The 27,546-nt window shown below is 59.5% G+C and overlaps 15 protein-coding genes across 15 annotated transcripts; 9 read left to right on the forward strand and 6 right to left on the reverse strand.

Annotated features, from left to right (window-relative positions):
• Window positions 1-26: 26 nt before the first annotated feature.
• On the reverse strand, window positions 27-2,138 carry SPRG_08761 (hypothetical protein; the record flags this gene model as incomplete). The annotated part of the gene is made up of 3 exons (XM_012347993.1): window positions 27-217; window positions 258-818; window positions 876-2,138. The coding sequence occupies 2 exons, from the start codon at window positions 2,136-2,138 to the stop codon at window positions 645-647; spliced, it is 1,437 nt and encodes a 478-aa protein (XP_012203383.1). The 3' UTR covers window positions 27-217; window positions 258-644.
• Window positions 2,139-2,500: 362 nt separating this feature from the next.
• SPRG_08762 (translation elongation factor Ts) lies at window positions 2,501-3,550 on the forward strand. The gene has a single exon (XM_012347994.1). It carries the CDS (start codon window positions 2,522-2,524, stop codon window positions 3,512-3,514), a length of 993 nt encoding a protein of 330 aa, XP_012203384.1. The 5' UTR covers window positions 2,501-2,521; the 3' UTR covers window positions 3,515-3,550.
• Window positions 3,516-4,798, reverse strand: SPRG_08763 (hypothetical protein). Its single transcript, XM_012347995.1, has 5 exons — window positions 4,781-4,798; window positions 4,627-4,720; window positions 4,454-4,567; window positions 4,306-4,406; window positions 3,516-4,262 (listed from the first exon to the last, which is right to left on the reverse strand). The coding sequence occupies exons 2-5, from the start codon at window positions 4,715-4,717 to the stop codon at window positions 3,561-3,563; spliced, it is 1,008 nt and encodes a 335-aa protein (XP_012203385.1). The 5' UTR covers window positions 4,718-4,720; window positions 4,781-4,798; the 3' UTR covers window positions 3,516-3,560.
• Window positions 4,799-5,264: 466 nt separating this feature from the next.
• On the forward strand, window positions 5,265-6,664 carry SPRG_08764 (hypothetical protein). The gene is made up of 5 exons (XM_012347996.1): window positions 5,265-5,476; window positions 5,538-5,737; window positions 5,786-5,874; window positions 5,929-6,393; window positions 6,436-6,664. The coding sequence occupies exons 2-5, from the start codon at window positions 5,546-5,548 to the stop codon at window positions 6,551-6,553; spliced, it is 864 nt and encodes a 287-aa protein (XP_012203386.1). The 5' UTR covers window positions 5,265-5,476; window positions 5,538-5,545; the 3' UTR covers window positions 6,554-6,664.
• On the reverse strand, window positions 6,600-9,055 carry SPRG_08765 (hypothetical protein). The gene is made up of 7 exons (XM_012347997.1): window positions 8,902-9,055; window positions 8,361-8,852; window positions 8,086-8,310; window positions 7,957-8,041; window positions 7,663-7,914; window positions 7,194-7,620; window positions 6,600-7,144 (listed from the first exon to the last, which is right to left on the reverse strand). The coding sequence occupies exons 1-7, from the start codon at window positions 9,019-9,021 to the stop codon at window positions 6,655-6,657; spliced, it is 2,091 nt and encodes a 696-aa protein (XP_012203387.1). The 5' UTR covers window positions 9,022-9,055; the 3' UTR covers window positions 6,600-6,654.
• Window positions 9,056-9,530: 475 nt separating this feature from the next.
• On the forward strand, window positions 9,531-10,702 carry SPRG_08766 (hypothetical protein; the record flags this gene model as incomplete). The annotated part of the gene is made up of 5 exons (XM_012347998.1): window positions 9,531-9,655; window positions 9,706-9,908; window positions 9,966-10,259; window positions 10,303-10,478; window positions 10,525-10,702. The coding sequence occupies exons 1-5, from the start codon at window positions 9,637-9,639 to the stop codon at window positions 10,700-10,702; spliced, it is 870 nt and encodes a 289-aa protein (XP_012203388.1). The 5' UTR covers window positions 9,531-9,636.
• A 772-nt stretch (window positions 10,703-11,474) lies between these two features.
• Window positions 11,475-12,552, forward strand: SPRG_08767 (AGC/PKA protein kinase; the record flags this gene model as incomplete). Its single annotated transcript, XM_012347999.1, has 4 exons — window positions 11,475-11,525; window positions 11,576-12,093; window positions 12,142-12,284; window positions 12,329-12,552. 4 exons carry the CDS (start codon window positions 11,475-11,477, stop codon window positions 12,550-12,552), a joined length of 936 nt encoding a protein of 311 aa, XP_012203389.1.
• Window positions 12,553-12,640: 88 nt separating this feature from the next.
• SPRG_08768 (hypothetical protein) lies at window positions 12,641-14,317 on the forward strand (the record flags this gene model as incomplete). Its single annotated transcript, XM_012348000.1, has 9 exons — window positions 12,641-12,878; window positions 12,930-13,038; window positions 13,086-13,246; window positions 13,292-13,452; window positions 13,498-13,563; window positions 13,607-13,676; window positions 13,732-13,951; window positions 14,003-14,129; window positions 14,175-14,317. Exons 1-9 carry the CDS (start codon window positions 12,664-12,666, stop codon window positions 14,315-14,317), a joined length of 1,272 nt encoding a protein of 423 aa, XP_012203390.1. The 5' UTR covers window positions 12,641-12,663.
• SPRG_20697 (hypothetical protein) lies at window positions 14,276-16,047 on the reverse strand. The gene is made up of 12 exons (XM_012348099.1): window positions 15,885-16,047; window positions 15,797-15,838; window positions 15,545-15,736; window positions 15,364-15,504; window positions 15,268-15,313; window positions 15,108-15,224; window positions 15,016-15,066; window positions 14,883-14,967; window positions 14,779-14,831; window positions 14,604-14,729; window positions 14,446-14,561; window positions 14,276-14,394 (listed from the first exon to the last, which is right to left on the reverse strand). The coding sequence occupies exons 1-12, from the start codon at window positions 15,998-16,000 to the stop codon at window positions 14,346-14,348; spliced, it is 1,134 nt and encodes a 377-aa protein (XP_012203489.1). The 5' UTR covers window positions 16,001-16,047; the 3' UTR covers window positions 14,276-14,345.
• A 451-nt stretch (window positions 16,048-16,498) lies between these two features.
• Window positions 16,499-18,130, forward strand: SPRG_08771 (hypothetical protein; the record flags this gene model as incomplete). Its single annotated transcript, XM_012348001.1, has 1 exon — window positions 16,499-18,130. One exon carries the CDS (start codon window positions 16,499-16,501, stop codon window positions 18,080-18,082), a length of 1,584 nt encoding a protein of 527 aa, XP_012203391.1. The 3' UTR covers window positions 18,083-18,130.
• Window positions 18,131-18,646: 516 nt separating this feature from the next.
• Window positions 18,647-21,210, forward strand: SPRG_08772 (hypothetical protein; the record flags this gene model as incomplete). The annotated part of the gene is made up of 5 exons (XM_012348002.1): window positions 18,647-19,445; window positions 19,489-19,868; window positions 19,936-20,345; window positions 20,394-20,801; window positions 20,848-21,210. Exons 1-5 carry the CDS (start codon window positions 18,694-18,696, stop codon window positions 21,208-21,210), a joined length of 2,313 nt encoding a protein of 770 aa, XP_012203392.1. The 5' UTR covers window positions 18,647-18,693.
• A 246-nt stretch (window positions 21,211-21,456) lies between these two features.
• Window positions 21,457-23,669, reverse strand: SPRG_08773 (hypothetical protein; the record flags this gene model as incomplete). Its single annotated transcript, XM_012348003.1, has 9 exons — window positions 21,457-21,625; window positions 21,675-21,812; window positions 21,861-22,080; window positions 22,130-22,205; window positions 22,257-22,488; window positions 22,545-22,743; window positions 22,794-22,875; window positions 22,916-23,019; window positions 23,065-23,669. The coding sequence occupies 9 exons, from the start codon at window positions 23,667-23,669 to the stop codon at window positions 21,521-21,523; spliced, it is 1,761 nt and encodes a 586-aa protein (XP_012203393.1). The 3' UTR covers window positions 21,457-21,520.
• A 225-nt stretch (window positions 23,670-23,894) lies between these two features.
• SPRG_08774 (hypothetical protein) lies at window positions 23,895-24,732 on the forward strand. Its single transcript, XM_012348004.1, has 4 exons — window positions 23,895-24,096; window positions 24,152-24,398; window positions 24,443-24,513; window positions 24,561-24,732. The coding sequence occupies exons 1-4, from the start codon at window positions 23,910-23,912 to the stop codon at window positions 24,683-24,685; spliced, it is 630 nt and encodes a 209-aa protein (XP_012203394.1). The 5' UTR covers window positions 23,895-23,909; the 3' UTR covers window positions 24,686-24,732.
• Window positions 24,733-25,282: 550 nt separating this feature from the next.
• Window positions 25,283-26,808, forward strand: SPRG_08775 (homoserine O-acetyltransferase). Its single transcript, XM_012348005.1, has 7 exons — window positions 25,283-25,717; window positions 25,768-25,851; window positions 25,896-26,033; window positions 26,081-26,254; window positions 26,299-26,484; window positions 26,526-26,612; window positions 26,662-26,808. The coding sequence occupies exons 1-7, from the start codon at window positions 25,295-25,297 to the stop codon at window positions 26,755-26,757; spliced, it is 1,188 nt and encodes a 395-aa protein (XP_012203395.1). The 5' UTR covers window positions 25,283-25,294; the 3' UTR covers window positions 26,758-26,808.
• On the reverse strand, window positions 26,773-27,529 carry SPRG_08776 (hypothetical protein). Its single transcript, XM_012348006.1, has 3 exons — window positions 27,109-27,529; window positions 26,932-27,056; window positions 26,773-26,881 (listed from the first exon to the last, which is right to left on the reverse strand). The coding sequence occupies exons 1-3, from the start codon at window positions 27,508-27,510 to the stop codon at window positions 26,839-26,841; spliced, it is 570 nt and encodes a 189-aa protein (XP_012203396.1). The 5' UTR covers window positions 27,511-27,529; the 3' UTR covers window positions 26,773-26,838.
• Window positions 27,530-27,546: the final 17 nt, after the last annotated feature.

The following is a 27,546-nucleotide window of genomic DNA, read 5'->3' on the forward strand; positions in this document are numbered from 1 at the left end:
CCCGCAGCAATCGTCTTAGAACACGACGATATATTCGAGCTTATGCCATGCAAAAATGAAAGCCAAGGCTAGTATCTGGGTGCATCCATGTGCGGAGCAATGTGCTGCATCCAGAGGTCGTTGGCCTCGAGGCGCCCGCGAAAGATGCTCGGCCCGATGAGCGCGCTCAGCTGCTTGACGCAGTCGACAGCCGCGAACCGCGCGAGCCGGTGCGAGCCTACACGCCATCAATAGCTTCTTTCAGACGGATAGCATACCTTGCAGCGTCATGGCCAGCGGATCAAAGAAGAGCTCAATGTGGCGCTTAAAGACCTGCTTGCCGAGGCTGTGGCCGATGGCCGGCAGCTGCTTCCACAGCGTCTCTTGCAGCACGCCAGTTTGCGGAAAGTGGCGCAAAATCGCAGCGTCCACGAGCAGCGGGAAGAGCTCAATCGCACGTGCTTGGGTCGCCGGCACGTCGCAGAGCTCGCGCACCAAGTAAATGCCGCCGTCCGTGTGCGCCCAGAGCGCGTGGCCAGCATCGTGGTCGTCGCAGTCGTGCAGCTGGCGCTTCACCTGACGCGGCTCGAACGAGCAGCACGAGAAGCGCTGCTTGCCCATGTGCGCGGTCTCGGCCTTGATGAGCGCTTCGTACGCGGCCTGCGTCATCGCGGGCTGCTCCTTCGCCTTGGGCAAAACGATGCCGCAATCGCCACAATCGAGTCGAGAAGCGCCGGGTCTTCGGTCGCGTAGGCCCGCGCGCACGTCCCGAGCGCAATCGCGGCATTCTCGCGCACCGACCACACGTCGTCCGACAAGTGGACCGTCCACCACTTGATCTAATGCAACATACGAACCGTGAGTTTTCCCGCTTTGGACGATGGGACAGGACGCACGAGCTTGTCGACGCAGCTACGCGCCTCGGTCGGAAACGCGAGCACGACGTGCGACGAGGCGCTGCACGCCGCGTCGCTGACCGTAAACACGTCGTCTTGGAGCGTGACGCGGCAGGCGAGGAGGAGGTCGTCGACGAACGGACGGACCGCGTCGGCGTCGACGCGCGCCGCGAGCTCGCCGATGCAGACGCACGCGGCCTCGCGCACAAACGGATTGTCGGCGTCGGACGCGTCGACGTAGCAAGCGACGCACTCGGCTGCGTACGTGGCGACGATGCGCCGACCGTCGGCGCCGAGGAGCTTGGTCCACGTGTCGCGCGAGTACTGTTTGACGCCTTCGGCCACGTAGTGGCGGTTGAGGGCCATGCGAGGGATGAGCTTGGGGTAGTGCGTCACGCGCTCGTCGGCGGTGCAGAGGTTGACAAAGGCGCGCGTGGCCTGCGACGCGGTGAGCCGCACCTCGCTCCACGGATCCTGGAGGCCGCGCACGAGGCAGTCGGTGATGGTCGCGCCGACGGTCGGGTGCGCCGTGAGGTACCCCGACGGCAGCACACCTTTGGAGAGCGAGTAGATGGTTTCAAAGCCGACGTTGCGGACGTGGCGGTTGCCATGGCGGACACTACGCACGACGATCGACGAGAGAAAGCCAAAGTTGTCTTCGGGGAGGAGCTCAAGGAAGGCCGGGCCGAGGCCGTGCACGATGTACTTGATCGTGAGGAGGCACGTCTCGAGCGACTTGAAGCCCGAGATGTCGTCGAGGCGGTGCGGCGACTTGGGCGTCGAGAGCGGCGACGCCAGCGGGATCGACGTGTCAAAGTACGCAAAGTACTCTTCTTCGTTCACCTCTTCAAACTCGGGCGACCGCGTAATGTTGCACTCGACGATCTCGCGCAGCTCGGCCGCAAACTCGCGGTACAGGCCGACGCCAAGGACCGACGCGAGCGCGCCGAGCGCCTTCCCGACCAGCCGTCGCACACGCGGCTCGAGGTTCTCCAAATGCGCATGGCACTGCGCAAGCACGATCGGGCGCACACTGTCGTGGGCCGCCACGTCTTTGGCAAAGTCGGTCGCGAGCACAAAGCCAACGGCGAGGACTTCCCAGCGCGGCTTCTCGGCGTCGACCAAGAAGGTCGGGATGGCGTCGACGTAGGCGGCCGACGACGGCGCCGCTAGGAGCGCGTTGGCCGCGTCGATGACATGGGGCGGGAGCTGCTCCCGGCGCAGGAGGCTGCGAAGGGCGTTCTCGGCGTTCGAAAGCTCCATCCTTGAAATGGACGCGGCCGTCGCACGCCTAAACACACGCAACTATCCAGACCGGATACGTTTGTATCATCCAAGCACAGGGCCCAAGGGACAATCCGACTTCTTATTGCACGTGGACGGTATTGTACCCACCAAGACATACTAGACGCCTTGGACACGCTGTCGTATACGCGGTATGAACGATTGCCCTAAGGCAGTGGATACACTTGCGGGTGAATCGCTGCAATGGATAATTGTTCCCTCTCACCATTTGTATAGGATAGTTGGCTTGTCGATCGCGATGAAAGGATAGTTGCAGTTTCCGGATGTCCGGATACGTGGGGCTGCATCCATGCAGCACAACAATTGGCCCTCATCTCGCGATTTCCATCGGCTTCTTCAGCATGCTGCGCTCGACCCTCTTTGCCCGCCGTGTCGTCGGCCTCGCTGGCCCGTCCAGCCTCCGCTCCATGGCCACGTACTCGCCGTCCATGGAAGAGATCAAGAAGCTCCGCACGGCGTCGCAGGCGCCCATGAAGGACGTCAAGAAGGCGCTTGTTGAAGCGGAAGGCGACTTCCCCGCCGCCTTCGAGTGGCTCCGCAAGAAGGGCATTGCGTCGGCGACCGCCAAGGCTGGTCGCACGGCCGCTGAAGGTCTTGTCGGTATCTTTGTCGACGCCGACAAGAAGCGTGGTGCCATGGTCGAGGTCAACAGTGAAACGGACTTTGTCGCGCGCAACGACCAGTTCCAGGCGTTGGTCGCCCAGGTCACGCGTGGCGCCCACGCTGGTGCGCTCCTTGGTGAGCTTGACACGCCTGCGATGGCCCAGGTCGCTGTCGAAGGCCGCTTGGTCGCGGACCTTGTCCCGGAGCTTGTCGGTCGCGTCGGCGAGAACATCGTCGTCCAGCGCGGTACGACGATCAACGTTGCGCACGGCGTCGTCTCCAGCTACACGCACCGCGTTGCGTCGCAGGAGCTCAACTTGGGCCGCGCGGGTGCGCTTGTCGGCCTCGAGGTCGAAGGCGAGCTCTCGTCCGCCAAGGTCGCCGACTTGGAAACGCTTGGCAAGAAGCTCGCGATGCACGTTGTCGCGGCCAAGCCCAAGTTCTTGAACCGCGATTCGGTCCCGGCCGAGCGCGTCGAGGCGGAGCGCACGTTTGTCTTGGAGCAGGTCCAGGAGCAGGCGAAGAACAAGCCGGCCAACATTGTCGAAAAGATGGTCGACGGCCGCATGAACAAGTTCTTTGGCGAAGTCACGCTCGTCGACCAGGTGCACATGGTCGAGGAGGGCAACCCGAAGGTCTCGGCGCACTTGGAGAAGGAAGGCGCGCGCCTCGGCCTCAAGATCAAGCTCTCGGCCTTCCAGCGCTATGAGATTGGCGAAGAGCAGCTCTAAGTTGGTGTCGCAACAATATACTTGAATTCTAGATGCTTCACTCTTACTAGAACGCATACGGACCCACGAAGAGGGCGATCAGGAGCACGGCGACGACCGACGCGAGAACGAACTTGTTGTGCAAAAGCGACGCGGCGGTAGTTGCTGTCGGCGTCGTTGTCGTCGTCGTCGAGGCCGGTGGCGCGGCAGCCGCCGCGAGCTTCTTCCCAAACAGCTCCTTCTCGCGCAGCTTTTGCTGCTCGCGCTTTTCCTTGACGAGTTTGATGAGGTCGCGGACCGCCTTGTTGGTCGGCTCGATCTCGAGCGCGCTTCGAATGAACGTCGTCGCTTCGTCGCAGTCGCCTTGCTGGTACGCGATTTGCGCGAGACGGTAGATGGCCTTTGTGTTCTTGGCGTCGACCTGCAGCACTTCCTTGCTCGAGTCTTTCGCCTCCTTGAACTTGCCGAGCTTGCACTGGACATTCGCGACGTTGTTGCCGAGCGCGACGAGGAGCTCCTTGCACTGGAGGTTCGACGCATGGTCTTCGTCCGAGTCCCATTGCTCGAGGACCTTGAGCGCCTTCTTGTAGCAGTTGGTCGCATACGCATAGTTTTGGACGCCAAACCACTTGTTGCCACTCGCCTTCTTCTTGTTGGCCTCGACGAGGAGCTCTGCGTTCGTCATTTCTTCCGCGATCTTGCGCTCCGAGACCCACTTGTCGAGCGAAATGATAAACTTGATGCGGGCGTCCTTCATGTCTTGGTTGGCCTACGCGTCTTGTCAACGAACGCAGTCGCGTGCAGCATACGACCTGCTCGTCAAAGGACCCGGCATTGCCATAGGCGTACCGCGCTTCGCAATGCACCTCGGCCGACTCGCCTTCGCGCAGCAGCCGCGACAGAAGCTCCAACGCTATGAGGCGATCGATACTCGTCAAATGTGGTCAGTGCGATGGGTACCAGCCAGCGTCTCGTTGTCGCCAATGCGGAACGCAACCTCCTCGTTCTCGACGATGGCCTTGCCCGTCTCGAGCTCGTAGCTGCTGTACGTCATGATGACTTCGTCGCCAAACTCTACGCAGCGAGGAGGATCGCAATGAGTCGCTGGCAGACGTCGACGTCGCGTCGAGTACCCGCTTTCTTGCCGTCGGGGTTCGTCTTGATGAACTTCTTGCGGATGGCGCCTGTGCCCAAGACATCTTCAAAGCCATCTTCCATGCTCATGACCTATAAGGCGCTCCATGAGGGCCATGTGCCAAGGCAGATGCAGCTAGCATGCACGCGTACACGCGTCTCGGATCCCGTTTCACGCAAAATAAATAAAAGGTCGCGTGTGGGTGTCGTCCAGCACGGCCGGTTCCGTATACCTTTGTAGGTTCGCGAACGCAGGACGCACTCCTCTATGATTGGTGCTTGGGATGACAAAGATACTCTCGCTATACAAGAATGCAGTATAGAAAGGTCGGCCTGGTTGCTCGACGAACTTGGGCCGCACCGAGTTCTTATGTTGAGGTGCAACACCATTCTATAAAAATGAGGATGTATTGTATTTGAAAAATCAATTACCGATAGTCCATGCAAGTGCCATGCGATACAATTTATTTAATGATGCTATGTTTTTATTACATGGGTGCACGATGGGCGGGTTTGTGCCAGCCAATCAGCGTGCGTGATTGGGCTCCATTTATTTATTTTCAAAGACTTGGCATTATATGTGGGAGGTTTTGATTTATACTCGGCCAATGTAACGACCAACAGAACCATGAGTTTTGGTTCAAAAAGGAAGAAAACAAAAAACGAAGTCCGAGCTCCAGCAGCAGCAAGCAGCCCGCGAGCGACTAGCACCAGGAACGACCCACGGCTGCCAACCCAACGACCCCGCGCGCCCGCCAATTGCTCCTTCGCCACTACTACCGAAGCGCCATCTTCCCCGCGCTTCCTCTCACTCCACACTTCACAAGCTCGCCAACGATACCAACCAAGGTACAGCGACCGTCGCATGCGACCCATGGATGCAGACGCTCATGGGCGTTGGCCATTGTAGGCGCCATCATGACCACTGTTGACGTAGCCATGGCGTCCATTCCTCTCACAGAAAAGGCCACGCCGGTCTCCCACCGCAGCACGACCAGCGACGGGTCGAAATCCAAGGCCAAGGACAGCCTGTACAAACAAGACAAGACGGCCAACGCCAAGAAGATTGTATATCCCCCGCGCCTCCTCGTCGACTTCAAGTCGCTCCAGGTACACATCGCACAGGATGCCAAAGGTGGTCGTGACGACGGCGAGTAGATGGACGCGTTGCACAAGTATGTGGCCTTTTACCAGCTCCCCGTGCGCGAGGAATACACGAAAGACGATCTGGCATCGCTCGTCGCGCGGTAGACCGTCGATTGCGACGTTATCTGGAGGATTGACGGTGGTTCCACATATAGGCACTTTGACTGCTCGCTGGAGGTCGAAGAGGACGAGTCGATCCTCTCGTTTGTGACGCGCGTTCGCAACGGCGAGAAGGCCAGTCGAACACAGCGCCAAGCGACGGACAAGAAGGTCAAAGCGGAAGCTGCTGCGGCAAAGGAAGCCAAGAAGGCGGCGCAGCAAGCGTCCAAGCCAGCGACCACGTCGTCGAACAACAAGCGGCCGCGGCCCGAAGAGACGGATCCGCACGACGAACCCGAGAAGGAATCCAAGGACGACACCGCGGTGCAGCCGGCCAAGTTGTCCAAGCCCAAGGGCGGCAAGTCGTCGAAGAAGGAAGAAGACAACGAACTCTACTGCGTATGTAACCTTCCGAGCTATGGCAACATGATTGCTTGCGACGGCGACAAGTGCCCGAACCCCGCGCAGTGGTATCACTTGGAATGCGTCGGCATCTCGGACGGCCAGCAACCCGACACATGGTAGACCTCAACTGTCGCGTGTCGAACTCATGCGACGCGTAGGATGTGCCCCGAGTGCGACCCAAAGGCGTTTGCGGCGGTGCTCAAGAAGAAGAAGAAGGCGCGCAAGATGCAGCAGCAGTCAGGGTCCTCTTCGAGCTCGAGCTCGTCGCGCCGATAAGGTGCCTGCGTTCCACCCTTGCAATTACAAAAGACGAACACATGACGGCGACTCGCCGCACACTACCTACTTTCCGTTGCATACCGTAATCTAATACAATGCTACACGCCCTTCTTCTTCTTCTTCTTCGTCTTCTTGGCGTCGACGTCGGTGACGTCGGGTAGCAACCCGAGCGCTGCGTGCAGAAAGACCTGCTCAAACGCCGCCGACTGAAGCTGGTCGAGCCGCCCACCGCCGCCGAAGTGGCCGCCGTCTTCGCTCACGCGGAGCCAGATGTGGTCCACCGGCGTCGCCGTGTTCTTGGATCGGATCGTGTGCACGAGCTTCATGGGCTCCCAGTACTGCACGCGCATGTCGTTCATCGCAGACGTCAAAAGCATGCGCGGATACGTCGTCTCCCGCTTGACGTTGGCGGTCGGTGAGTACGAGCGCATGTAGTCTCTCACGGCTTGATCCTTCGGGCACCCCCACTCGTCGTACTCGTGGATCGTTAACGGTAGCGACTCGTCCAGCATTGTGTCGAGGATGTCCACAAACGGCACGTTGAGTACGAGCGCGCGAAAGAGGTCGGGGTGCTCGTTCGCCATGTACCTGCGAGCATATCGAATCAAGCATCGGACGTCGGCTTCCATTCGCGTACCCCATGATGAGACCGCCCGCCGACGTGCCCTTCCCCGCGAGCTTGGCCGACGTGGTGATCTGATGCGTCAGCAAGTACGTTGCGCACGCGTGGTAGTCGATAAACGTGTTTTTTTTGGCGAGTTGGCGGCCGTTCGCGTGCCACTGGAGACCGAGCTCGCCGCCGCCACGGACGTGGGCGAAGGCGAGGACCCACTTGCGCTCGAGCAAGCTCAGGTGCTCTACTTCGTACCCGAGCTCGAGGTTGGCGCCATACGCGCCGTAGCCCACGAGCAGCGTTGGGTTGCTGCCGTCGTACACCACATCTTTGTGATGCACGAGCGTCATCGGGACGGACGGGCCGTCACTTTGGTCGACGAGCACGCGTCGGCAGACAAACGCTTGGCGCTCAAACGGTGCGTGCGTCTCCTTGAGCGCATTGAGTTGGCCTGCGTTGATACATTGATACAAAGCATGGATAGGAGACGTACGGGAAGCCATGTCGTAGTGGTAGACGATCTCGGGCACGAGCGGCGTCGAGAGGGAGAACCGGACACTGGACGCGTGGAAGTCGCGGTTGATGCCAGCCAGGAGCGAGCAGACGGCGTGCTCTTTTGGCAGAGGTACGATGTGGTACGCGTCTGGCTCGGCGAGCGGACAAATGCGAACGCGCGGTAGGCCGTCGCAGCGCTCGTAGAGCACGAGGTACTCTGCAAAGAGGTCCATGTCATCGATTTTGACCCCTATGGCATGGCTTGACAAGTAGGCGTGATGTCGCGCTGAACCTGGGAGGTCGGGAAGCACGTCAACCCACGAATGGTCAGTTCCGATCGCCGTGTCGTCGAGTCGCACGATCTTGTAGTTGGCAGCCTACGCAGTCCGTTCATGCAGTGAAAAGGACGGTACGTGTCTACGTTGTCGGCGTTGGTGACAATGTAAAAGGCGCCGTCCGAGTGGTCGGCAAAGTAGTGTGTGTGGTCCTGGCGTTTGCGCAGCGTAACCGGTTGGGCGCGCAAGTCGGACGCATCGAGCGCGTGGACCTCGGACGACTGCTTCGAGTTGGCGTTGATCAGAACGAACTTTTGATCTTTTGTGAGCACGACGTCCAAGTAGACGCTCGGGTCGTTCTCGACATAGATCTACAATGTATTTCTCCGCGAGATGGTACGAGCATGGGCAAAGAGGCAACCAGCTCGTCCTCGGAAGTTGCCGAGAGGGCGTGGCGGTAGACGTGGTGCGGGCGGTAGAAGGCGTCGGGCACCGTGTAGTACAAGCAGTCGGCTGTGCCCCATTCGATGCTGCGCACGTTGCCGTGCACGCGCCGCGTTTGGCGCGTCGTTAGGTTCTTGACGAACGCCTCAAACTGCTCGTTTCCGTCGCGATCGGCCGTGTACGCGAGGTGCTTGCCATCCGGCGAGACTTTGAAGACGGTGACTTGACCGCAGTCGAGGACGTTCGGATCCAGAAGCACCTCCTCAACGCACGTCCCGAGGTGCTGCCGGCAGTAGATCGGGTAGTTGGACCGCGGGAGGTGCTTGAGATAGTACGCAAAGGTGCCAATCTGCTCAGGGATCGAGTGCTCCATCTCGTCCAAGTTGAGCCGTCCGCGCATCTCGAGGTACAGCGCGCGCTGGAACTTGCGGTGGGGCTGGCTCGCCTTCTTCCAGATTGCCTCTTCTGCCTACAACAGCCATTTGGCTGAGCGGGTGCGTCGGATAGTGAGAGCGAACCTTGACGAAGTCTGCTAGCTTCTTGCTCGCTGGGTCGCGAAGCCACGCATGGGCCGTCGAGGCCAAGAGCCGCGGCCGCAGCGCGCGTGGCAGCCACCGGCGCACCTGGTGGAGCATCATCACCAAATCTTATTGTCTCGTCCGATTGGTGGTAAATCTTTCAACTTTCAGCCAATCCAATTGCGTCAGTGTGCGTCTGGCTTCGAACTTCGTGGGGCTGGCTTCGATTCATGCACCATCAAATTGCACGGGAAAGCCTCGGGACGGAAGCGTCACCTCGTCCAGCTTCAAGGTGGCATCCCGCTCCGCCTCGGATAAATCCGCCATGCGTCCATTTTAGTCTGAACCTGTCTTTGCCGTTGCACCGTGCGGTATGCCAGAAGCCGTTGAGAAAGGTCGCAGAGCTGCCGGGTTGGATGAGCCATTAGAAGAACGAGGGTATGACGCCAGTGGAATGACGCGAGTCAAGAGCCGTTGATAGACACTTGGCGTGGAGAGCTACGGTGTATTCGTCTGGAGCGTGACCAGATCTACTACCGGTACTGGTACTGAATGTACAGTAGTCTGAACTCTGGTAATACCGGTATCCGCACCCGCTGATGGACCAATCACAGCGCGGGCCTCCATTTTGCACAATTACGGTCCGATGGCGTCGGTGCTCGCCAAGGCGCGCAAGTCCAAGGACGACGCGTCGATCGCGCGGAAGCGGGCGCAGTCGCGGGCGTCGACGCAGCGATGGCGGCAGAGCCAGCAAGTACGCGCTTGCATGCAAGGGCAACAACGTCCTCATCATGGCACGTGTAGCAATCCGTGGCCGCGATGCGGCGACAAGTGGCCGAGCTCGAGGCGGACCTCGCCGCCAAGCTCTTTCACAGTCGAGGGACAACGGCGCTGCTCCCACCAGCGATGGAGCAGCTGATGGCAGCAAAGAATACTACGTGCACGAAAACATGCAGCTGCGCGCGGCAGTGCAAAAGTATCAAGCGCTCATGAACCAGACGCTCCTCGTACGCTTGTGTTGTACCATGGCAGCGATGTCACTATCATGCATTCTGTTGCGATAGCCGCTCCTGCGCACAGTGCAGCCCCTCGTCCTCGACGATGCATTTGTCCGCGGCGAGATTCGGCGGGCGAAAAGGCTGCTGGACGCGCTCGATTTGCGCTTGAGGGCGTCGCTCCCTAGTCGACAGCTCCATGGCTGGAGCTGTGTGACGCACACGCAAAGCGACGCAGTCGCGTACGACATTCAGAAGCGATTTCAGCACGTTTCACTTGACGTCATTTCCAACCACATCTGGCACGTCTACCAAGACTCTGCTGCGTACGTCCAGCTCGGCGACTTGCTCTTGGACCACGAGGTTGGTGCTAACGTCAGTGTACTGGAGCGCGGAGATACGTCAGGTTTTGCGAACCATCGGCGACAATGTTCTCGTCTTGCGCATCTCGACGTGGCTCACCTCGCTCCAGCAAGCGATCCCGATGTACCTCGTGCTGTACCGCGAGGTATCTTCCACGTCGTACACGCTCTACGTGGCGACGCTTCGCCCCGACTTGACGCCGAGCGCCCACACCTTTGCGTACGCTCAACCGGTATGAGAGACGTCACGAACGAACGACATGTAGGTTTCTTGGCGTCGCATCGCCGGACGGCTATGTGAGCTCGTGCAAAGGCGCGTACTCGCTCATCGCTGGCAGCGTTGTGGACGCCGACTCGATCCTCGAGCAGATGATATTTTCGCACTGTCGCTTCGAAGCGCTCTTGAAAAGCAGCTTCAAGGACCTCCGTCTATGCGACCGATAGCATGCCATAAACTAAACCGTACCGTACGCCGCAGCATCAGCTCCTCCCAATGAGATGCAAGCAAGCGCAAGCATGAGAAGAGCCATAGGCAGCTCCAAAGAGTCGGTGCCACCACCCACCGACGCCTTGGCCACGTAGTCGAAGTAAAACGGGGTGAGACGTCGCTCTCGACAGCGCAGCCACACGAGACCACATGAGCCGCCCGATGATTCGCGCCTGGAGGCCAGCGCGCGCTGGTCAGTGGCAGCCATCGTGGCAGTGGCATGTGTTAGTGATTATGCGCAGATTATAACACGGTGGGATGTGCTTTGCAAGGACGCCTACTCTTGCCAAATGCAGCGCCAGCCATTTGCATTGCCTTTACACGCAGCGCCGTCTCGGCGCACGGGCTTCGCCGCCTCCTGCAGCGCGCCAGGACGGCTTGCACGTGGCGACGTGCTGTCGCGGCAAAGTAGCTTCGCCGGCGCACGACAATCCATCGAACTTTACGGTGTGTATCCGGATGCCTAAGGAGCGTATCCGGTTGGGATATGGAATATCTTTTTTGGGTTGCTCCAACGAGGTGTTACAGTCAGAGAAGTGTTTGCAGGAGGGGACTCCTCAAAGCGAAACTTCCCGACGCCGACGGTCTCCTCCATCTTGGCGGCCAGGAAGACGACCAAGAAGACGAACCTTCTCATCAGGTACGCGCGAAGGCGCTTCATGCGGCTGGCGCTGCATCCACGCCTGCGGGTGACAGATGGATGGCTCATGGTTGCTCTAGCGCGGAAGCATGGACCTGCCGACGCGTGCGCTCATGCGCGCCAACTACGACTCGTTCGACGTGCATGCGACGCTGGGACGGGCACGTTTGGCCGCGTCCGGCTCGTAAAGCACAAGGAGAACAACACGTACTATGCGCTCAAGATCCTCAAGAAATGCGAGATCGTGCGGCTGCAGCAGCTCCACCACATCAAGTGCGAAGTCGACATCCTCAGCAAGATCGACCACCCATTTATCGTCAACTTTATCGGCTCCTTCCAGGACGAGAAGCGTCTGTACCTGATCCTCGAGTACGTGCCCGGCGGCGAGCTCTTTTCGTACTTGCGCCGCCAAGGCAAGCTCTCGGACGAAGCGTCGCGCTACTACACGTCGCAGCTCGTGCTCGCGATCGGGTACCTCCACAGCCTCCACATTATTTACCGCGACTTGAAGCCCGAGAACCTCCTCATCACGCAAGACGGCAGTATCAAGATCACGGACTTTGGCTTTGCCAAGCGCGTCGAGGACAAGACGTGGACGCTCTGCGGCACGCCCGAGTACCTCGCGCCCGAGATCATTCAGAGCAAGGGCCACGGCAAGTCTGTCGACTGGTGGGCCATCGGTGTCTTGATATACGAAATGCTGGCAGGGTACGCGAGGAGCATCCTTCCGACGAAAAGCTTAACGTGCGCTGCTAGATACCCGCCGTTCTACGACGAGAACCCGTTTGGCATCTACCAAAAGATCCTCACGGGCAAAGTCGAGTACCCGAAATACATTGACAGCAAGGCCAAGGACCTGATAAAGAAGCTCCTGACGCACGACCGGACAAAGCGACTCGGTGCGACGACAGGAAACGAGGCCAAGCCACTGATCGTAGTGTAGGATGTCTGCGCAATGGCGCCGAGGACGTCAAGAAGCACAAGTACTTTGCCAACGTGCATTGGGACAATGTGATCGCGAAGAAAGACCCGCCACCGTACTTGCCGCCGATCCAGGGGCCCGGCGACCACGGCAACTTTGACCAGTACCCCGAGTCGACGGAAGACACGGCCGTCGCGCTCATGGGCGACGACAAGGCCGCGTTCGACGCGTTTAACATGTTTTAAACGCGCGTAGCTGTATCATTTACCAGCGAAAGATAGAGAGTAGTCCGCGTCTTCCGCGCCCCCACTAAATAACCCATTTACGTCAAAGACCGTTTCGAAACGCTACCCATCATGGGTGCTGCGAGCTCGTCGCGTCTCCTTGCGACGACCGAAGCCGCGCTGGCCGACGGCGCCGAGGTCCTCGACCTCTCGCACGAGCCACTCCGTGTGCTGCCACCCACCTTCATTGCGATGCTCTCCTACAGCGTGCAGCTCAAGGAGCTGCGGCTCTCGAGCGCTGGCCTCACGCAGCTGCCCGCGAGCTTTGGTCGTCTCGCCGCCCTCGAGTATGCGTCCAGCCATGCGAGAAGAGGCAGATGAGCCCGGTGCTGTACTAGGCGTCTCGCGCTGGACCGCAACCATCTCAAGGAATTGCCCATCTCGTTCCATGAACTCCGACGGCTCCGCGCGTTGGACGTGAGCTACAACCAGCTGGCGTCGCTTCTCGTAGAATAGAGCGAAGCAATCTGCAGAGGGTGATAATACACTCGTAGGGCAACTTTTGCGACCTCGTCGAGCTCCAGCATCTCTGGCTGCACGCGAACAAGCTGTCCGCGCTCCCAGACGCCTTTGGGAATCTCCAGGCGCTCAAGACGCTCAGTGTGCAGAACAACATACTGGGGCGGCTCCCGTACTCGATCGTGCGGATACCAGGGTCATCGCTGCTTCCTGCACACTCTGTTCTCAGAGCGTTCCGTAGGCTCGAGGTTGTCGACGCCAGCGACAACCATATCCTGGACCTCCCTATCGAATGGGAGACGTGCCCGGCGCTGCGCACGCTTCGGCTCTCGCACAACTACCTCAACAGCATCCCGACGGGTCTCTGGGATCTTCTCCAGCTCGAGACGCTGACGCTATCGCGTACGACCAACGACTCTCGTCGACAGTTTGAGGAGCATCCAGTAGACAATCGCCTCGTGGAGCTGCCGGTGCCAACACCTGTCGCTGCGCTGCCGAGCCTCACCAACCTCAGTGCGTCTCTTGTTTGCATGCGACGCTGAAACGACGGTGGTAGGTCTGAGCTACAACCGCATTGACGCTCTTCCAGCGTCGCTGCTGCAGATGCCCCGCGTCCAAGTGCTCACGTATACACAAAACAAGTAAGAACGAGCGTCCTGCACGGAAGCACACACGGCGTAGACTCGCGACCGTCGACGACAGTCTTTTTCGACTCGTGGACCTCGTCTTCCTCGATCTCTCCGAGAATAGCTTGGCGGTGCTGCCGTCTGACGGGTGGCACTCGCTCGTACGCCTCGTCGAGCTTCACATTGCCCACAATCGGCTCTCGGCGGTACCAAGCGGCTTGGAACTGCTTCCAAAGCTCCAATTTCTGAATCTGAGCAACAATGTGCTGCAGACTGTACGTTCGAAGCTGCTCTTTTGGGTGTCTCTGTCTACATATTGTATGTAGTTGCCCGACGCTATGGGGCAATTGACGTCGCTAGAGACACTCTGGTGTCATAACAACGAGCTCAAGGGCCTTCCACCGACCATTGACGGGCTGCAGCAACTGCACACGCTTTTTCTCGAGCACAACCGTGGGTTGTCCACCGGCTCACACATGATGCTAACGAGGTGCGTAGCCATGACGCGCGTACCATCGACGCTCTCGTCCTTGTCAGCGCTGTGTCACCTCAGTATGGACCGCAAGTCGTTTGCGCTGCTGGACCCAGAGCTGATTTCGTTCTGCAACCAACGACCGGCGTTTGAGATCCATGGACTATAGTTGTGTCTACGTATCATCGACTCGAGAATTACTCCCGCCGCAGCCGCTCGATCTCGGCTTGCATGTCGTCCGTGAGCCTACGCAAAACCATGAAATCGATACGCGTGTGATGTTCAGAAGCAGCGTACTTGGCCCATTTGCGCATCTCTTGAGCGCTGAGTTCCGTCACGTCGCGAAGCTGGTGCTCGAGGGCATCGCGCTGGTGCCGGAGCTCCTTTCGCTCTTGGAGGAGGTCCCAAATCATCTAGTCACACGCTCGCCAGCCATGGCGTCGAATGAGTCGGACCTGGTCTTTGACGCGTAAGAGTTTGGTCGTCTCGTCGTTCGTTGTTGGCGGTGGCGCCTCATATGCTGCGGTCGGTCGAGCCATCGCCTTGGCCTTTTGCGCGAGGTCTTCTGCGGCAGCGTACATCTATTTCCAGGCAACGGGTCGGTTGACATCTAGGGATGAAGCATAGTACGTGAGGAAACTCGTCCAGAAACGCGTGCATCTCATGGTTGGAGATGTGGTCGCCTACACAACATCCATTGAGAGACAAGCCACCCAGTCGTTCGATCTGGTAACCCTTGTAGAGCTTGGCGTGGACACTGCTCGTGATGCGGTCGATGAGGTCGACATCTTTTTCGAGCTCCATTTGCTGCTTGGCAGTCTGCGTAGTGATAATCTCGTAGGCGTCACGACGAGAGAGGAGTGTTACCTGTGCTGTAGCATGCGCCCAGCGCAACGCCGGGTCGAGTCGGCGGCTCATCTACAGCGCTTGACGCGACCGAAGAACGCAGACCGTCGTACTCTCTCCATCAAGGTGGCTCGGTACGGCAGCAGGACACTGTCACACATGGTGTTGAGCAACTCGAGACGGGACTCGAAGAGCTGCCGCGTGGACGGAGATGGTGGCGGCGGGCGGCGCTATCAGTGCGTTTTAGCTGTGGGTTAGTGGCATAGCACGCACGTGGGGTTCAAAGGTGCTCCATGCCGGTCCGTCGTGCAGTGGAAACCTATGGCATCATGCGACGTCATGCCACGCGCGTCTCGCGACCAGCAGTACGAGGTTGATGGGCGAGCGCTGGGCTTGAACGCGCGCGGCGACGTCAACTCTTGGACGAACGACACGAGCTGCTTCTTGAAGTCTCGGAAGAAGCCATGGAACTCTTTGAGGTTGAGCGTCCCGGATCGATCGGTGTCGTAGCTACTTGGGGTTGAGCGCAGACCATCATATATTGCGCGACCGTTCAAAGAGCTGGCCGGCTTCAAACTCCGAGTTGCGCGACGTCCGCTCAAAGCCCAGCGGAATGCCCGCGGAATCTGTGAGCGCGCACGGCGCCATCTCCCACTTGCGCTGCGGCTGCGACGCGTTGTAGTCGGTTAAAAGCTGCATAAAGTCGTCGCGCGTGATATGCCCGAGCTTCTCCCGATCATACCTACAAGCACACGGCAGCGTCAGGCGTCTTCTTCCTATTCGCAGAGGCAGCAAGCGCGACCGGCGAAACAACTGAATGGCGTCCGGGTCGCTCGGCTCGGGCCTATTGCAACACACAATCAGTGGGACGCGCTTCGAGGCGCGGCTACTCGGGCGGCGGCGGCTCGACCTTGGTCTTCTCGGTCTTCTCCTTCTTCTTGGAGGACGACTTGGACTTCTTCGGCTTGTCGCCCTCGTCCTTCTTGGCCTTCTTCGTCGTTGCCATCGCGCCAGCTCAAGAGGCGCGGATCTTGTCGTGGCGTTCGAACTTCGATTTTAGTTGAACTCAACCCATGTGCGACCTTGACGTTGTGAGCTTCGAACTCGGTTTCCAAGGCAGGCTCGACGCCCTTGAGCGCTCGAAGCATCCAGCGCAGAGCCAACGTCTGGCATCTCACTGGGCCCTGCCCAGCGTCTTTGCCGTCTCGTCGCTCGTCCGTGTTCACTGAAGGGTCTGCTAGCAGCTTGGCAGATTGCCTGGCTCTGAGAATTCGAACTGGGTATGTGGAAAAAGTCCTTGTTTGCAACTCTTACTCCCACGCAAACAGATAAAAATACCTTGCATTCAGTGAGGAAGCCCCGCGAGAGCGACGAGCAGTGTTGATACAAGGGAGTCTCCCGTTGATTGATTGGGAAGCCGCGCCATGCAAGATCTACAGCGTCAAGCAGATGGCAGCGATCACATTGGGGCAATCCACTTCATAGCGACATTTCGGCTTTTGGCATGAAGCCCTCGACGCTGCTGCTGGTCTATGCGGCGTGCGCGGCCGCAGTCTCGATCGCACCGCCGTCGCACCCGCACGCGCTCGGCCCCGTGCCCGGCTACAGCGACACAAAGCCGCTCAACTTTGCACACTACGCTGGCCGACTCGAGCTTGCGAACGCGCAAAAGATGTTTTACTGGCTCGTCGAGGCCGAAGAGAACGCGGCGCATGCGCCGCTCGTGCTCTGGCTCAACGGCGGTCCCGGCTGCTCGTCCATCTCGGGCATGTTTACCGAGAACGGCCCGTTCGTGGTCCAGAGCGACCTTAGCGTGAAGCGCAATCCGTACGCGTGGAACCGCCACGCGAACATGCTCTACCTCGAGTCGCCGTCGGGCGTTGGCTTTAGCTCGCCACTCCTAAACGCGTCCGAGTACAACGACCACGTGACGACCGAGCGCGCGGTCGAGTTTCTCGACCAATTCCTCACCGCCTACCCCGAGTACGAGGACCGTCCGTTCTATGTGACCGGCGAGAGCTACGCCGGCATGTACATTCCGTGGCTCGTCGATCGGCTCGTCACGACGCCACTGAACGGCCTCAACCTCCGCGGCATGGCGATCGGGAATGCGTTCACGGACCAGGACATGGACAACGAGAGCTACATCGACTACTACTACAGCCACGGCCTCATCTCGATGGAGGCGTACAACGCCATCAAGGCCACGTGCGCCGGGCAGCTCGCGCGCTGCATGTACGACGTTCCGCTCAACTGCTCGCCCGCGTGCAGAAACATCATCGACAAGAGCGTCAAGACAATCGCAGAAGACACGATGGACCCGTATTACATTTACGGCGACGTGTGCTTGCTCCAGAACGACGAGAGCCTCGCGCTGCCGCACACGCGGCACCTCAAAAAGAAGAAGAAGATGGCGATGACGCGCCGCCTCGACACGCGCGTGTCACCCTGCACCGACACGTACACCAACGCGTATCTGCAGTCGCCGGCGGTCCGAACGTTCCTCAACATTTCCGAGCCGATCGTGTGGGCGCCGTGCAGCGACGAGGTCGGCGACCGCTACACGAGCTCGGCCACCGTGCTGCCGAAATACGAGACGATTTTGGGCGCCAACTTGAGCGTACTCATCTACTCGGGCGACGCCGACGCCGTCGTGGACTTTATCGGGACGCAGCGCTGGATTGGAACGCTCAACCGGTCGATCGTCGACGAGTGGCATGCGTGGTATGGCCCGGACAAGCAGCTCGCGGGCTACACCCAGGGCTACGATGGCCTGACGTTCGCAACCGTCAAGGGCGCGGGGCACATGGTCCCAGCTGTTCGCCCGCTCCACGGCCTCTACATGTTTGAGTGTTTTGTGTTTGGAAGCGACAAGTGCCGCGACTGGAACTACCCGTTCGATGTCACCGAGGTCGCCTCGGGCTTTGTCACGGCGTCGGCGCTCACGGCCAACCTCTCGGCGGCCCACAGTCTCCCCAACGGCACGCTGCCCCTCACCGCACTCGTAATATGCGCGGCGCTGCTCACGCTTGTCGTGCGCAAGCGCCTCCAGCCCGAGCGCCACCAGCGGTACCAAATTGTAGTCTAGTCGGTGTAAGAATCGCAGACACCTTGTCCAAACGTACGCTTTTCAAACCCTTGTACGCTGAGAACTGAGCGCACCCGACACGAGGGCGGCACCCGACTGCTGCGACTGGTCTAGTCCAACGGACACCATTCAAGACCTTGCCCATCCGCCTCCAGAGGGTGCCACGTCATCGAGGAGGGGCTGTGTCGTACTAGTACCCGTACGTGTGACACAACGCTGAAGCTGCGGCAGGCGTCAATTGGGGCGGAGCCAGGGCGAAGCTCGTCGTATTAGAGCAATGCTAACGCGCTACTGCCATCGGCGAAGAGTGTTACAGTTGCCCGGCTCCATCCTGGCGTGGGCAATCTTGCCGGTTACACGCTCGGTCCACCTTGATCCTGATCGCAACACGGCTCGCTATGCCGTCGCCCCCGAGCTGTCCTGAGCACCACCTCTGGCAGCCCATGAGCTCGACTACGCCGGGGTTGACGTTGTATTCGGCGTGGCGCTGGACGAGCGGAGCACTGTCGCCACTGTATCCGGTCGTTATCCGTACGTTGCCTTTTTTGGCCTTTTTTCTCCGCACCTCTATCGCAGAGAAGCGGATCCATCAGAATCGGTCCGTCACTGCGATGGTCATGGCATCGCTGACGACGCCGCCCAAGGCGCGCAAGCCGCCGAGCGAGGGCTTCATGGCCAACGTCTCGCTGCAGTTTGAGAACTGGCGCAAGCGCATGCAGCAACCCGAGGGACCGCCGTCGCCCGAAGAGGCGCAGCAGCCGCATCTGCCAGCGTTCTCGGACGCGGCCGAGTGCCACGTGTGCCACGACGCGCTGACGCTCCTCAAGTTCAAGCACAACTGCCGCAACTGCGGCAAGTCGGTCTGTGGCGCGCACAGCAAGAACCAACTGCCGCTGCCCGAGCTCGGGATTCTCAAAGAAGTCCGCGTCTGCGACGTGTGCTACCAGCTCAAGGTCTCGCGCCGCGCCGGCGCGCGCGACCTGCCGCCGCCGACAAGCCCGCTGCCGACGATGGCCATGACGGGGCCCAACCCGCGCGGGTCGTCGCTGTGCGGCATTCTGTACAGCGGTCTCGTCGAGGAGCAGGACGACATGCTTGACGAGATGCTCTACTTGGGCTCGTTCCGCCTCGGCAGCAGGTCGCTCGCGAGCCGCAACTTCAACCCGAACATTGCGATCTGGATCGAGCGGCTCTTCATGCTCACGCCGGCCGAGCTCTTGTGCTTTAAGCCCCAGAAGGAGAAGGAAGACTTCCTCCTCGGCATTGGCGAAGTGCGCACGTCGATCCACCTCACCGACATCCTGCACATTGACGTGGACGAGAATTACCCGCGCATTCTCACGGTCATTCGCTCGGACGGACGGTACTCGCATCGCCCCACGCTTGATAACTTTATGACCGGTTAGCATCTTCCGCATCCGCACCAAGGAGCCCGAGACGTGTGCGCTCATCTACGAGAAGCTGCGCGAGACGATCCAGACCTTCCAGGATGCACTGCACAAGCTCCAGCGAGGTCTTGTGCCGGAAGACAATGCGATCGCGTGCGTCACGGTGCAGCACGCGCCGCTGCTCGACGAGGTCGTCGTGCCCAAAGCCAACGACCTGGGCTACCACGTGTCGCTCTACCCGACGTCGGTCGTCCGCGCCTATTGCCTCGGACCCTCGTCGGTCCACGGCGTCGCTTCCTTTGCCCGCGATGAGATTGCTGCCGCGACGTCCCAGCGCCTTCGCAAGCGGGTCGAGCCGTCCATGGACGAGCTGTACCTTGTGCTGCACCTCGGCGCCCGTACGCAAAAAAATATCTGCTGAAATCGTATGGATCGTGTGGATGCTCATGCCGCGAGCTATGGTAGAACGCACGGTGCAGTACGCGTGGCAAGACGTCGGGCTCTTTGGCCTCCAGCTGCTCGTATGGACGCTCGTGTTTGCATATGGCATGACGCGGTATTTTGAAGCGGGCATCCTGCTCTGGTCGATGATGCTGGTCGTGCTGGGCGTGCGCCTCGGGCCGCACATGCGGCTGGCGTGGCACACGCGCGCGCTCGCGACCTCGTACCGCCTCGAGCTGCCTCAAATTGACTGCCAGAAGCAAAAGACGTCGGCCGGCGGCGACCTCAAGGAGAGCGACGTGGACCCACGCTTCCTTGCAGCGTGCGACAACGACCTCGAGGAGGCGAAGCGCAAGTACATCAAGTACCTTCAGTGGCGCGACGAGAACGCAATCGACACGATCTTGCTCCGGCCGCACCCGCACTTTCACATTGTACGTCGACACAAACTGTGGACACGTTGTCTTATGAAAGGAGGACAGATCAAAGAGTCGTACGTGCACTTGACGCACAAGCAAGACAAGCAAGGACATATGATTTCGATCGAGCTCGCGGGCAACATGAAGAAGGGCATGGCCAACTTCATGTCCAAAGGCGTCGTCGAGGCGGACGTGGTGACGCACCTCGGGTTTTACAACGAGTTTCTATGGAACGTGATTGACCGCCGGCCGGCGCCATTCGGGACGCAGCTCAAGATTCTGGATTTGAACGGCGTGGCGCTGAGCGACTTTGGCGGCGACGTGGTCGCGTTCATGAAGCAGTGCTCGGCCGTCGGCGAAGCGTACTACCCCGAGCGACTCTACAAGGTCTTCATCGTGAACCCTCCGTCGTGGTTCAATATGATTTGGAAAGCCGTGTCGCCCCTCGTCAACCCCAAGACGCGCGAAAAGGTAGGCTTGATTGCCAGACTCCAGACTCCTGAATGATGATTGCTAGATCAACGTGGTCAAGGGCCAGAAGGAAATTCAAAAGGCGCTGCTCGAGTACATTGACCCGGAGAACCTTCCCGTCGAGTATGGTGGCACGTGCGAGTGCGTCGGCGGCTGTCTCACGCACTCGCCCGACGAAAACCTCTTGCGCGAGTACGTCGACCGCCTCAACTCTGGCGAAGACTGCTCCGAGTACCTCCAAAGCCTCATGGACGCGGCCGCGGCCGTCGCTGATGCCACGCATGCGACGGCGCCAGCGGTAGCAGGCACGGATCCCGACACCAAGATGAGCTCGCGCCACTCGGCCACCAACCTTGCACATCTCGACGTCCCGGCAGGTCCAAAAAAACGCCGGGCGTCGCTGGTATGAGACAAGATTTACAAAATCAAGCCTCACATTTGCCGCCTTTGTTATTTGTTCAAATGGGTTCAATGCTGACAAGAGAAGGCGCCCAGTGGTTCTTACGCCACGGGTTGGGCTCGCACCATTCGGTCACGAGTCTTGCCCCCTCGAGACCAACGGCCTGAGGCTATACGACGACGGCGCACAAGACTGCAGGGTAGAATTCGAATGGTGGTTTTGAAGCTATTGCATCCTCACCGAGACAGCAACACCCAGGGTAATCAGACACTTTATTCCCTTGGCAACACTGGACCAAACGAAATTCGCAAAGACAGAGTTATTCGCTTGTCTTGGTGAAGACAACCGCCCAGTTGGACTCGTCGTAGTAGGAGTCGGTGACGGTGGCGTTGCCGCACATGCGCACCAGCCCATCGAGCTCGCCCTAGTTGTGCAATTTGTTCATAAGGCACGATGTGCTTTGACGTGAGTACCTCGGTGAACATGTGGCAGTAGCGCTGGACGACGATCGGCGCTTTCGATGACATGGCGTCGTCCTTGGCGAAGCGCTTGTCGAGGTTCCAGGGCACCATGCAGTCTTGCGTCGTCGCATCAAACGTCCGTCGCGAGTCCTATTGACAGCACTGTTGACGGACCGTTCGCTACCTGGACAGAACGACCTCGGTTTGTTCTTGGGCCCAGGCGTAAATGACGCCTTGGCCGCCGACTCGAAGCACGCGGAGTACTTCCTTGACGGCCTGGAGCCGGTGCGCAAAGGTACTGAGGTGGTGCAGCACGGCAATCGAAATGGCCACGTCAAAGATGCCGGACCGCAGCGGCACGAGAAGCGCGTCGAGCACCATCACGTTCAAGTCGTGGCTTTTGCAGATCTTGACCAAACTAGCCGACCAACCGATTGAACTCAAACCGTGGACACGGGAGAAGCTACCTCTCGCTCCGATCCCCGCCGACGACCGCGCTCTGCGTCGGTGCGATACACTTCATGTACTTGCCGTTGCCGCAGCCTAGTACCCATATATATCCTCGTCAACATGAAAGTGCGAGGGAAGGTCAACCAATGTCGGCGAGGAGGGTGCCGGGGGCGAGCGAGCGCACAAACGTCTCAATGCGCGGCCAGGGCGAGTGCCGCGTGGCGCTAAAGTGGTCGGCGACCTTCTCATAGAAGTCGTGGACGTAGAGCGTCTCGGTTTCGGTGGGAAACATTTTGGCGTCTGCGTCCAACGTCGGGGCTTGCACCCGCGAGTCGCACTGCTCTGGGAACGCGCACGTGCATGGCGTCGTTTGGAGCTACGTCATTAATTCCGTGTCCGACGAGACGATCAGAGTGACAGACTCTGTCCGACCTTGCGAAACGTGATCGAGACGCGGCGGCCGCGCGGCACTTTTTGGCCGTCGATGACGTCAAAGAGTCGCGGCTGGACGCAGTGCGTCCACTGGTAGCGAGACGCGCCGTTCATTATGTAGAGCGACCGCGGCGCGAGGAGGAGGCTCTCGACGCGGCCATCCGGGTGGCGAAAGTCCATGACGCTGCCATGCCCAAGGCTACGTTGATGATGATAACATCCAGCATCAGGAGCTATATACACTTGTACCTCAGGGTCGCAATCGAGCCGGTGAAGGCCGAATGGGTGTCAATATGCGACGCAATGCCTTGGCCAGGGAGGTACTCGTTGGCTACCATGCATCAGTCTTTCGGATGGTCATCTGGTCGTACCTGTGATCTGGTCGGGCATCCCATCAAACGTGGGAGGCATCAGGTCGATGAGGCTCCGGCAAAACGGCGCCATGTTGGCGAGCGGTGTCGACTCGTCGCACTTTCTATCACGCCGTCAATCGTGTGAGCAAGACGACGAAGCGTCGTACTGCGTCTTGTAGTTGAACTCGTAGCCAAAGTGTTGCACTTGGCGCGCGCGAATCGTGCGGCGCCACTCGCCCTTGTCCAGCTCGTCGAGCAAGACCGCCTCGTCGGCCGCCGTGATAAAGTCCTTGTACACGAGGAGGCCGGGCACAAACTGCGACGGGTCTGCGCCCATGCGCGCGCTCTCAAAGTTCGGCACGCGCTTGAACGAGCACTCTTCTTCGTACGCCTTGCGCAGCACCGCAAACTCCATGTGAAAGGTTTTGCCACCAATCGAGGCGATGACGACCCCGTCCAAGGCGTCCTTGGCCGCAGCCGCGTTGTCCGCGGAGGCGAATTCAACAATCGCCGTCTTGCGCGAGCCTGTGCCCATGATGACTTGCTTGACGTCGCCATGCACCGACAGGAGCTCGACGAGCGTCGCATCCGTGACCACGTGCTTCTTCCCGCGCTTGCTCCACGTCAACGAGAGGTACGGCGTCCGTGCCGCTCTCTGCTGCTGCTGCTGCGTGAGACCGGAGACTTCGAGGCCAGACGCGACCTCGAGGTGCTCGAGGCCCGACTCGGTCGTCGACGACGCCTTGAGAAAGTCCGCAATCGTGAGCGCCATGACGCAAAAAAAGTGACTCGAAATCAAATCCAACCAAACTGCACCAACGCCGCGATGTCATTGGCTATCTTTTCTTTTGATTTTGGCCAATCCGGGATGTCAAGGTCTCACTGCGAAATAGTGTGGGATAGCAACAAACGTCTCGCTTTGTATGCTTTTCGAAGCAACATCAAATCGTGTTAGTAAGTCTATTTCCGTACTCGGACCCGATATTCAAACTTGGCAGAGACGACGAGCAGCATGGTCACGGAAGGCGCGCCGGTCATGTCGTGGGAAGAGGCCAAGGCCATGTGCGAAGGCGTCGGCGACGTCTTCGCGAAGAACGCGGCCAAGGACCGCGATCGCCTCCTCAAGCTTCGCGATACCTTTGGCTCCATCCGCGGGACCTTTGCCCAGCGCCAGGCCGCGGCTCGCCGCGCCGTCGAAGGTAGAGATTACTGTCTCTCTTCCTGCATGAATTCTACGTCCGTGCATAATTGTAGAGGCGCTCGCCGAGATCCGTAGAATAGAGCAGCATGAGCAAGGCCGCGACAATAGCGCCGAAATGGCTCGGCACCTCGACGAGCTCGCGCAGTCCAAGGCGCAACTCGAGACACAACTGGCACGGCTCCAGGAGAACCAAGTGGCAACGGAGGCGCACATCGAAGAGCTCATCTTGCAGTACGAGCAAGCACAGCGGCGATACATGGACGAGTGCGCGACGCGCGAAAAGGACGTGCCCCGCCTCCGGTACGCGCCATTGCCACCGGAACTGCCATGCGTAGTGCTCGTAGGCAAAACATGGCCGTGTACGCGTCCATCACTGGCATCAAGTGGGACTTTTCAAGCGACCGCATCGCAGGCTGTACGTCTCTTCTGCTCTGTTGATCGCGTCACCGATTGGGTCCACAGGTATTCACATTCCAGAGCGCAAGTTGCTCTCGAACTTTGACTTGAGCCCGACCCAGCCTCCGTACGAGATGGCCAACGCTCTCTGGAATATCATCGAGACGGCCCACGAGGTGCATCAGAAGTAGTCCACCCTTTTTCTTACTTACATTAACATTGCACTCGTCTTGTACCCTTGGAGGCTGGGCAAATCGCATGTCCAGCTGCTACTGCGATCACGGAGGAGCCAATGCGTCGCAGTCGGGGCTTACGGAGTCGTGTTGTGAATATGCCATCGCTGCGTTGCCGCCGCAACCCAACCTGCCGTGATCTCCCGCCATGGCAATGGCCGCTTCATACTGCAGCCTTGCGTCCACCAACCATAATCGAAGACGTCAAGCAAGCTATGTCACTCGTGTGCGAAATGTCCAGGTAGTCGGTTTGCCGATGCAGCGCTGCCATCCAAGTTCCCGAAGGCCATCGTCGAAAACCTTCGAATGGAGCGCAAGAGACAAGCAGCATCGGTCCAAGACGTTCGCGCCACGTGCAATAATTCTGGGACGAGACAGCTTTGCGGTCTACAAGGCCATGGACAATGTCATTGCGAGGTCGATATGTATCATGCTGTCATTTCTTGAATCGGTGTCGCTCGGCCGACGCGCCCAGATGGATGCTTCAACGTTACCGTGCATCCGGATGGGGTTCGTCCGGATACGGATGTAGCAACGCCGATTTCGACAGTTTGGATTTGGATTGGGATGTGGCGCCGGTCGTTGCCCATCGCGTCTAGCGCGCGTCGCCGCTGGCTCTCGACGCACATGAGCCGCAACAAGGGCGTGGCAAAGCTCCCGGGCCTCGACATGACGCTCGGCGGCTCGCTCAGCGAAGTCTCGGTGACGTACGAGCAGTGGGGCGACCAGACGCTGCCGGACGAACGCACGATCGTGATCTTCCCGTCCTTCTCGCACTCGTCGCATGTGGCGTCCAACCTCGACGACCCGCGCCCGGGCTGGTGGGAAAACATGGTCGGCCCCGGGAAGGCCATCAACACGTCTGTCTTCCGCGTCATCTGCGCCAGTGTCCTTGGCAGTCCGTACGGGTCGACGTCGCCGCTGTCCATCAACCCGGCGACGGGTACGCACTACCGCGCGTCGTTTCCTCAGATCACGCCTGCGGACATGGTAGCCCTCCAGCTTGATCTGGGACCGTATTTCATGCATCGATATGCTAGGCGACCGTGCACTGCATGCTGCTCGATCACCTTGGCGTGCAGAAACCCCACGCCGTTGTCGGTGGCAGCATGGGCGGCATGCAGGTACTGTCTTGACGATTTGAGAATGAAACCCACGCGTTGCCTAGGCCGTGCAATTCGCCTCACTGTTTCCCGACCGCCTCGAGCGGCTCGTCGCGCTCTCGTGTACGTCGCAGACGACGCCGGGCACCGTCGCGTTTCGCCGCGTCCAGCGCCTCGCGATCCTCTCGGACCCAGCGTACAACGTACGAGGCGCTTGCTGCTTGCGCTTGGTGGTTCAAGCTGCTGCTAGGATGGCAACTATGAGTTTGGCGTCGGGCTCGCCGGCATGAAGGTCGCGCGGGAGCTCGGCATGACTTGCTATCGGTCGCGCGAAGAGTTTGACACGCGCTTCGACTGGCAGCCCAGCGGGCCGCGCCATTTCAAGGAGCTCACGTTTGACGTTGAGTCGTACATGGACTATCAGGTACCAACTTTGAAAGTCGGATGTTTATCGAGATGGAGAGATAGGCCAACAAGTTTGCGCGCGTGTTCGATCCGAACTGCTACCTCCTCCTCTCCAAGGCCATGGATTTGACCAACCTCGGGCACGGGTACCAGAACTTGGCCGAGGGCGTCGGCCGCATTGAGGCGGAGACCCTTATCATTGGCGTCAAGCAAGACCTCCTCGTGCCACTCAACGAGCAAAAAACCATCGTACGCGCGTTGTGCTCGACGGTCGACCTCATGCCGCGTAGGTCGACATCCTCGAGTCGTACGAGACGCCGGCGACGCTGTCTGTGATCGACTCCAAGTATGGCCACGACGCCATGTTCCATCCGCAGGTTTGATCCGACTGCCGCATGTCCATTGACTCAGATCTCTCTGGCGCAGATGCAAAGCGTCGTCTTCTCGCCCATCATCTCGGACTTTCTCGAGCGCGACCTCCACACGCTCGAGCACGAGCACCAGCGCTACAGCAGCTTGTAAGGCCGTCATAGTAAATTTCATGGAGATGGGAAAGAAGCATCGCGTTATTCAACGAATGGTAGACGTCTAAGTAGTGGCGCTTTAGGCCTTGATCTCACCGCAGTCGTCGATCGTGACTTCCATGCTACACAAGAATGCGTCAGGTGCGCTCGTTAGGAGGCGTGAGGCTCGTACCGGGTCGCACCGCTGGGGCTGCCCGTCGCTTCCATCTTCTCCAAGACATCCAAGCCTTCGACGACCTTGCCAAAGACGACGTGCGCCTTGTCGAGCCACGGGCAGTCGACCGTGGTCAAGAAGAACTATGCAGAACGATAGCATGACGAAGAGCCGACGCGGTGCATTGGCGCGTACCTGCGAGCCGTTGGTGTTGGGGCCGGCGTTGGCCATCGAGAGGATACCCGGGCCCTGGTGCTTGAGAAGGAAGGCTTCGTCGGCAAACTTTTCGCCGTAGATGGACTCGCCGCCCGTGCCGTTGCCGGCCGTAAAGTCACCGCCCTGGCACATAAAGTTGGGGATGATGCGGTGGAACTTGGAGCCCTTGTAGTGGAGCGCCTTGCCCGACTTGCCGACGCCGGCCTCGCCCGTGCAGAGCTGGCGGAAGTTCTCGGCCGTCTTGGGGACCTTGTCGGCGCGGAGCTCGATGACGAGGCGACCCACGGGCTTGCCGCCGGCGCCGATGTCGAAGAAGACCTTGGGGTTGGCGGGCGAGCTGAAGTGACGGACGAGGCCGAGCGTGCGACGGGTAGCTTGCATCTTGGGCAACGAATTCGATTCTATTCACTGCCACTC

The sequence above is a fragment of the Saprolegnia parasitica genome (genome assembly GCF_000151545.1).
Source record: "Saprolegnia parasitica CBS 223.65 unplaced genomic scaffold supercont2.40, whole genome shotgun sequence".
Classification (NCBI taxonomy): Eukaryota; Oomycota; class Saprolegniomycetes; order Saprolegniales; family Saprolegniaceae; genus Saprolegnia; species Saprolegnia parasitica.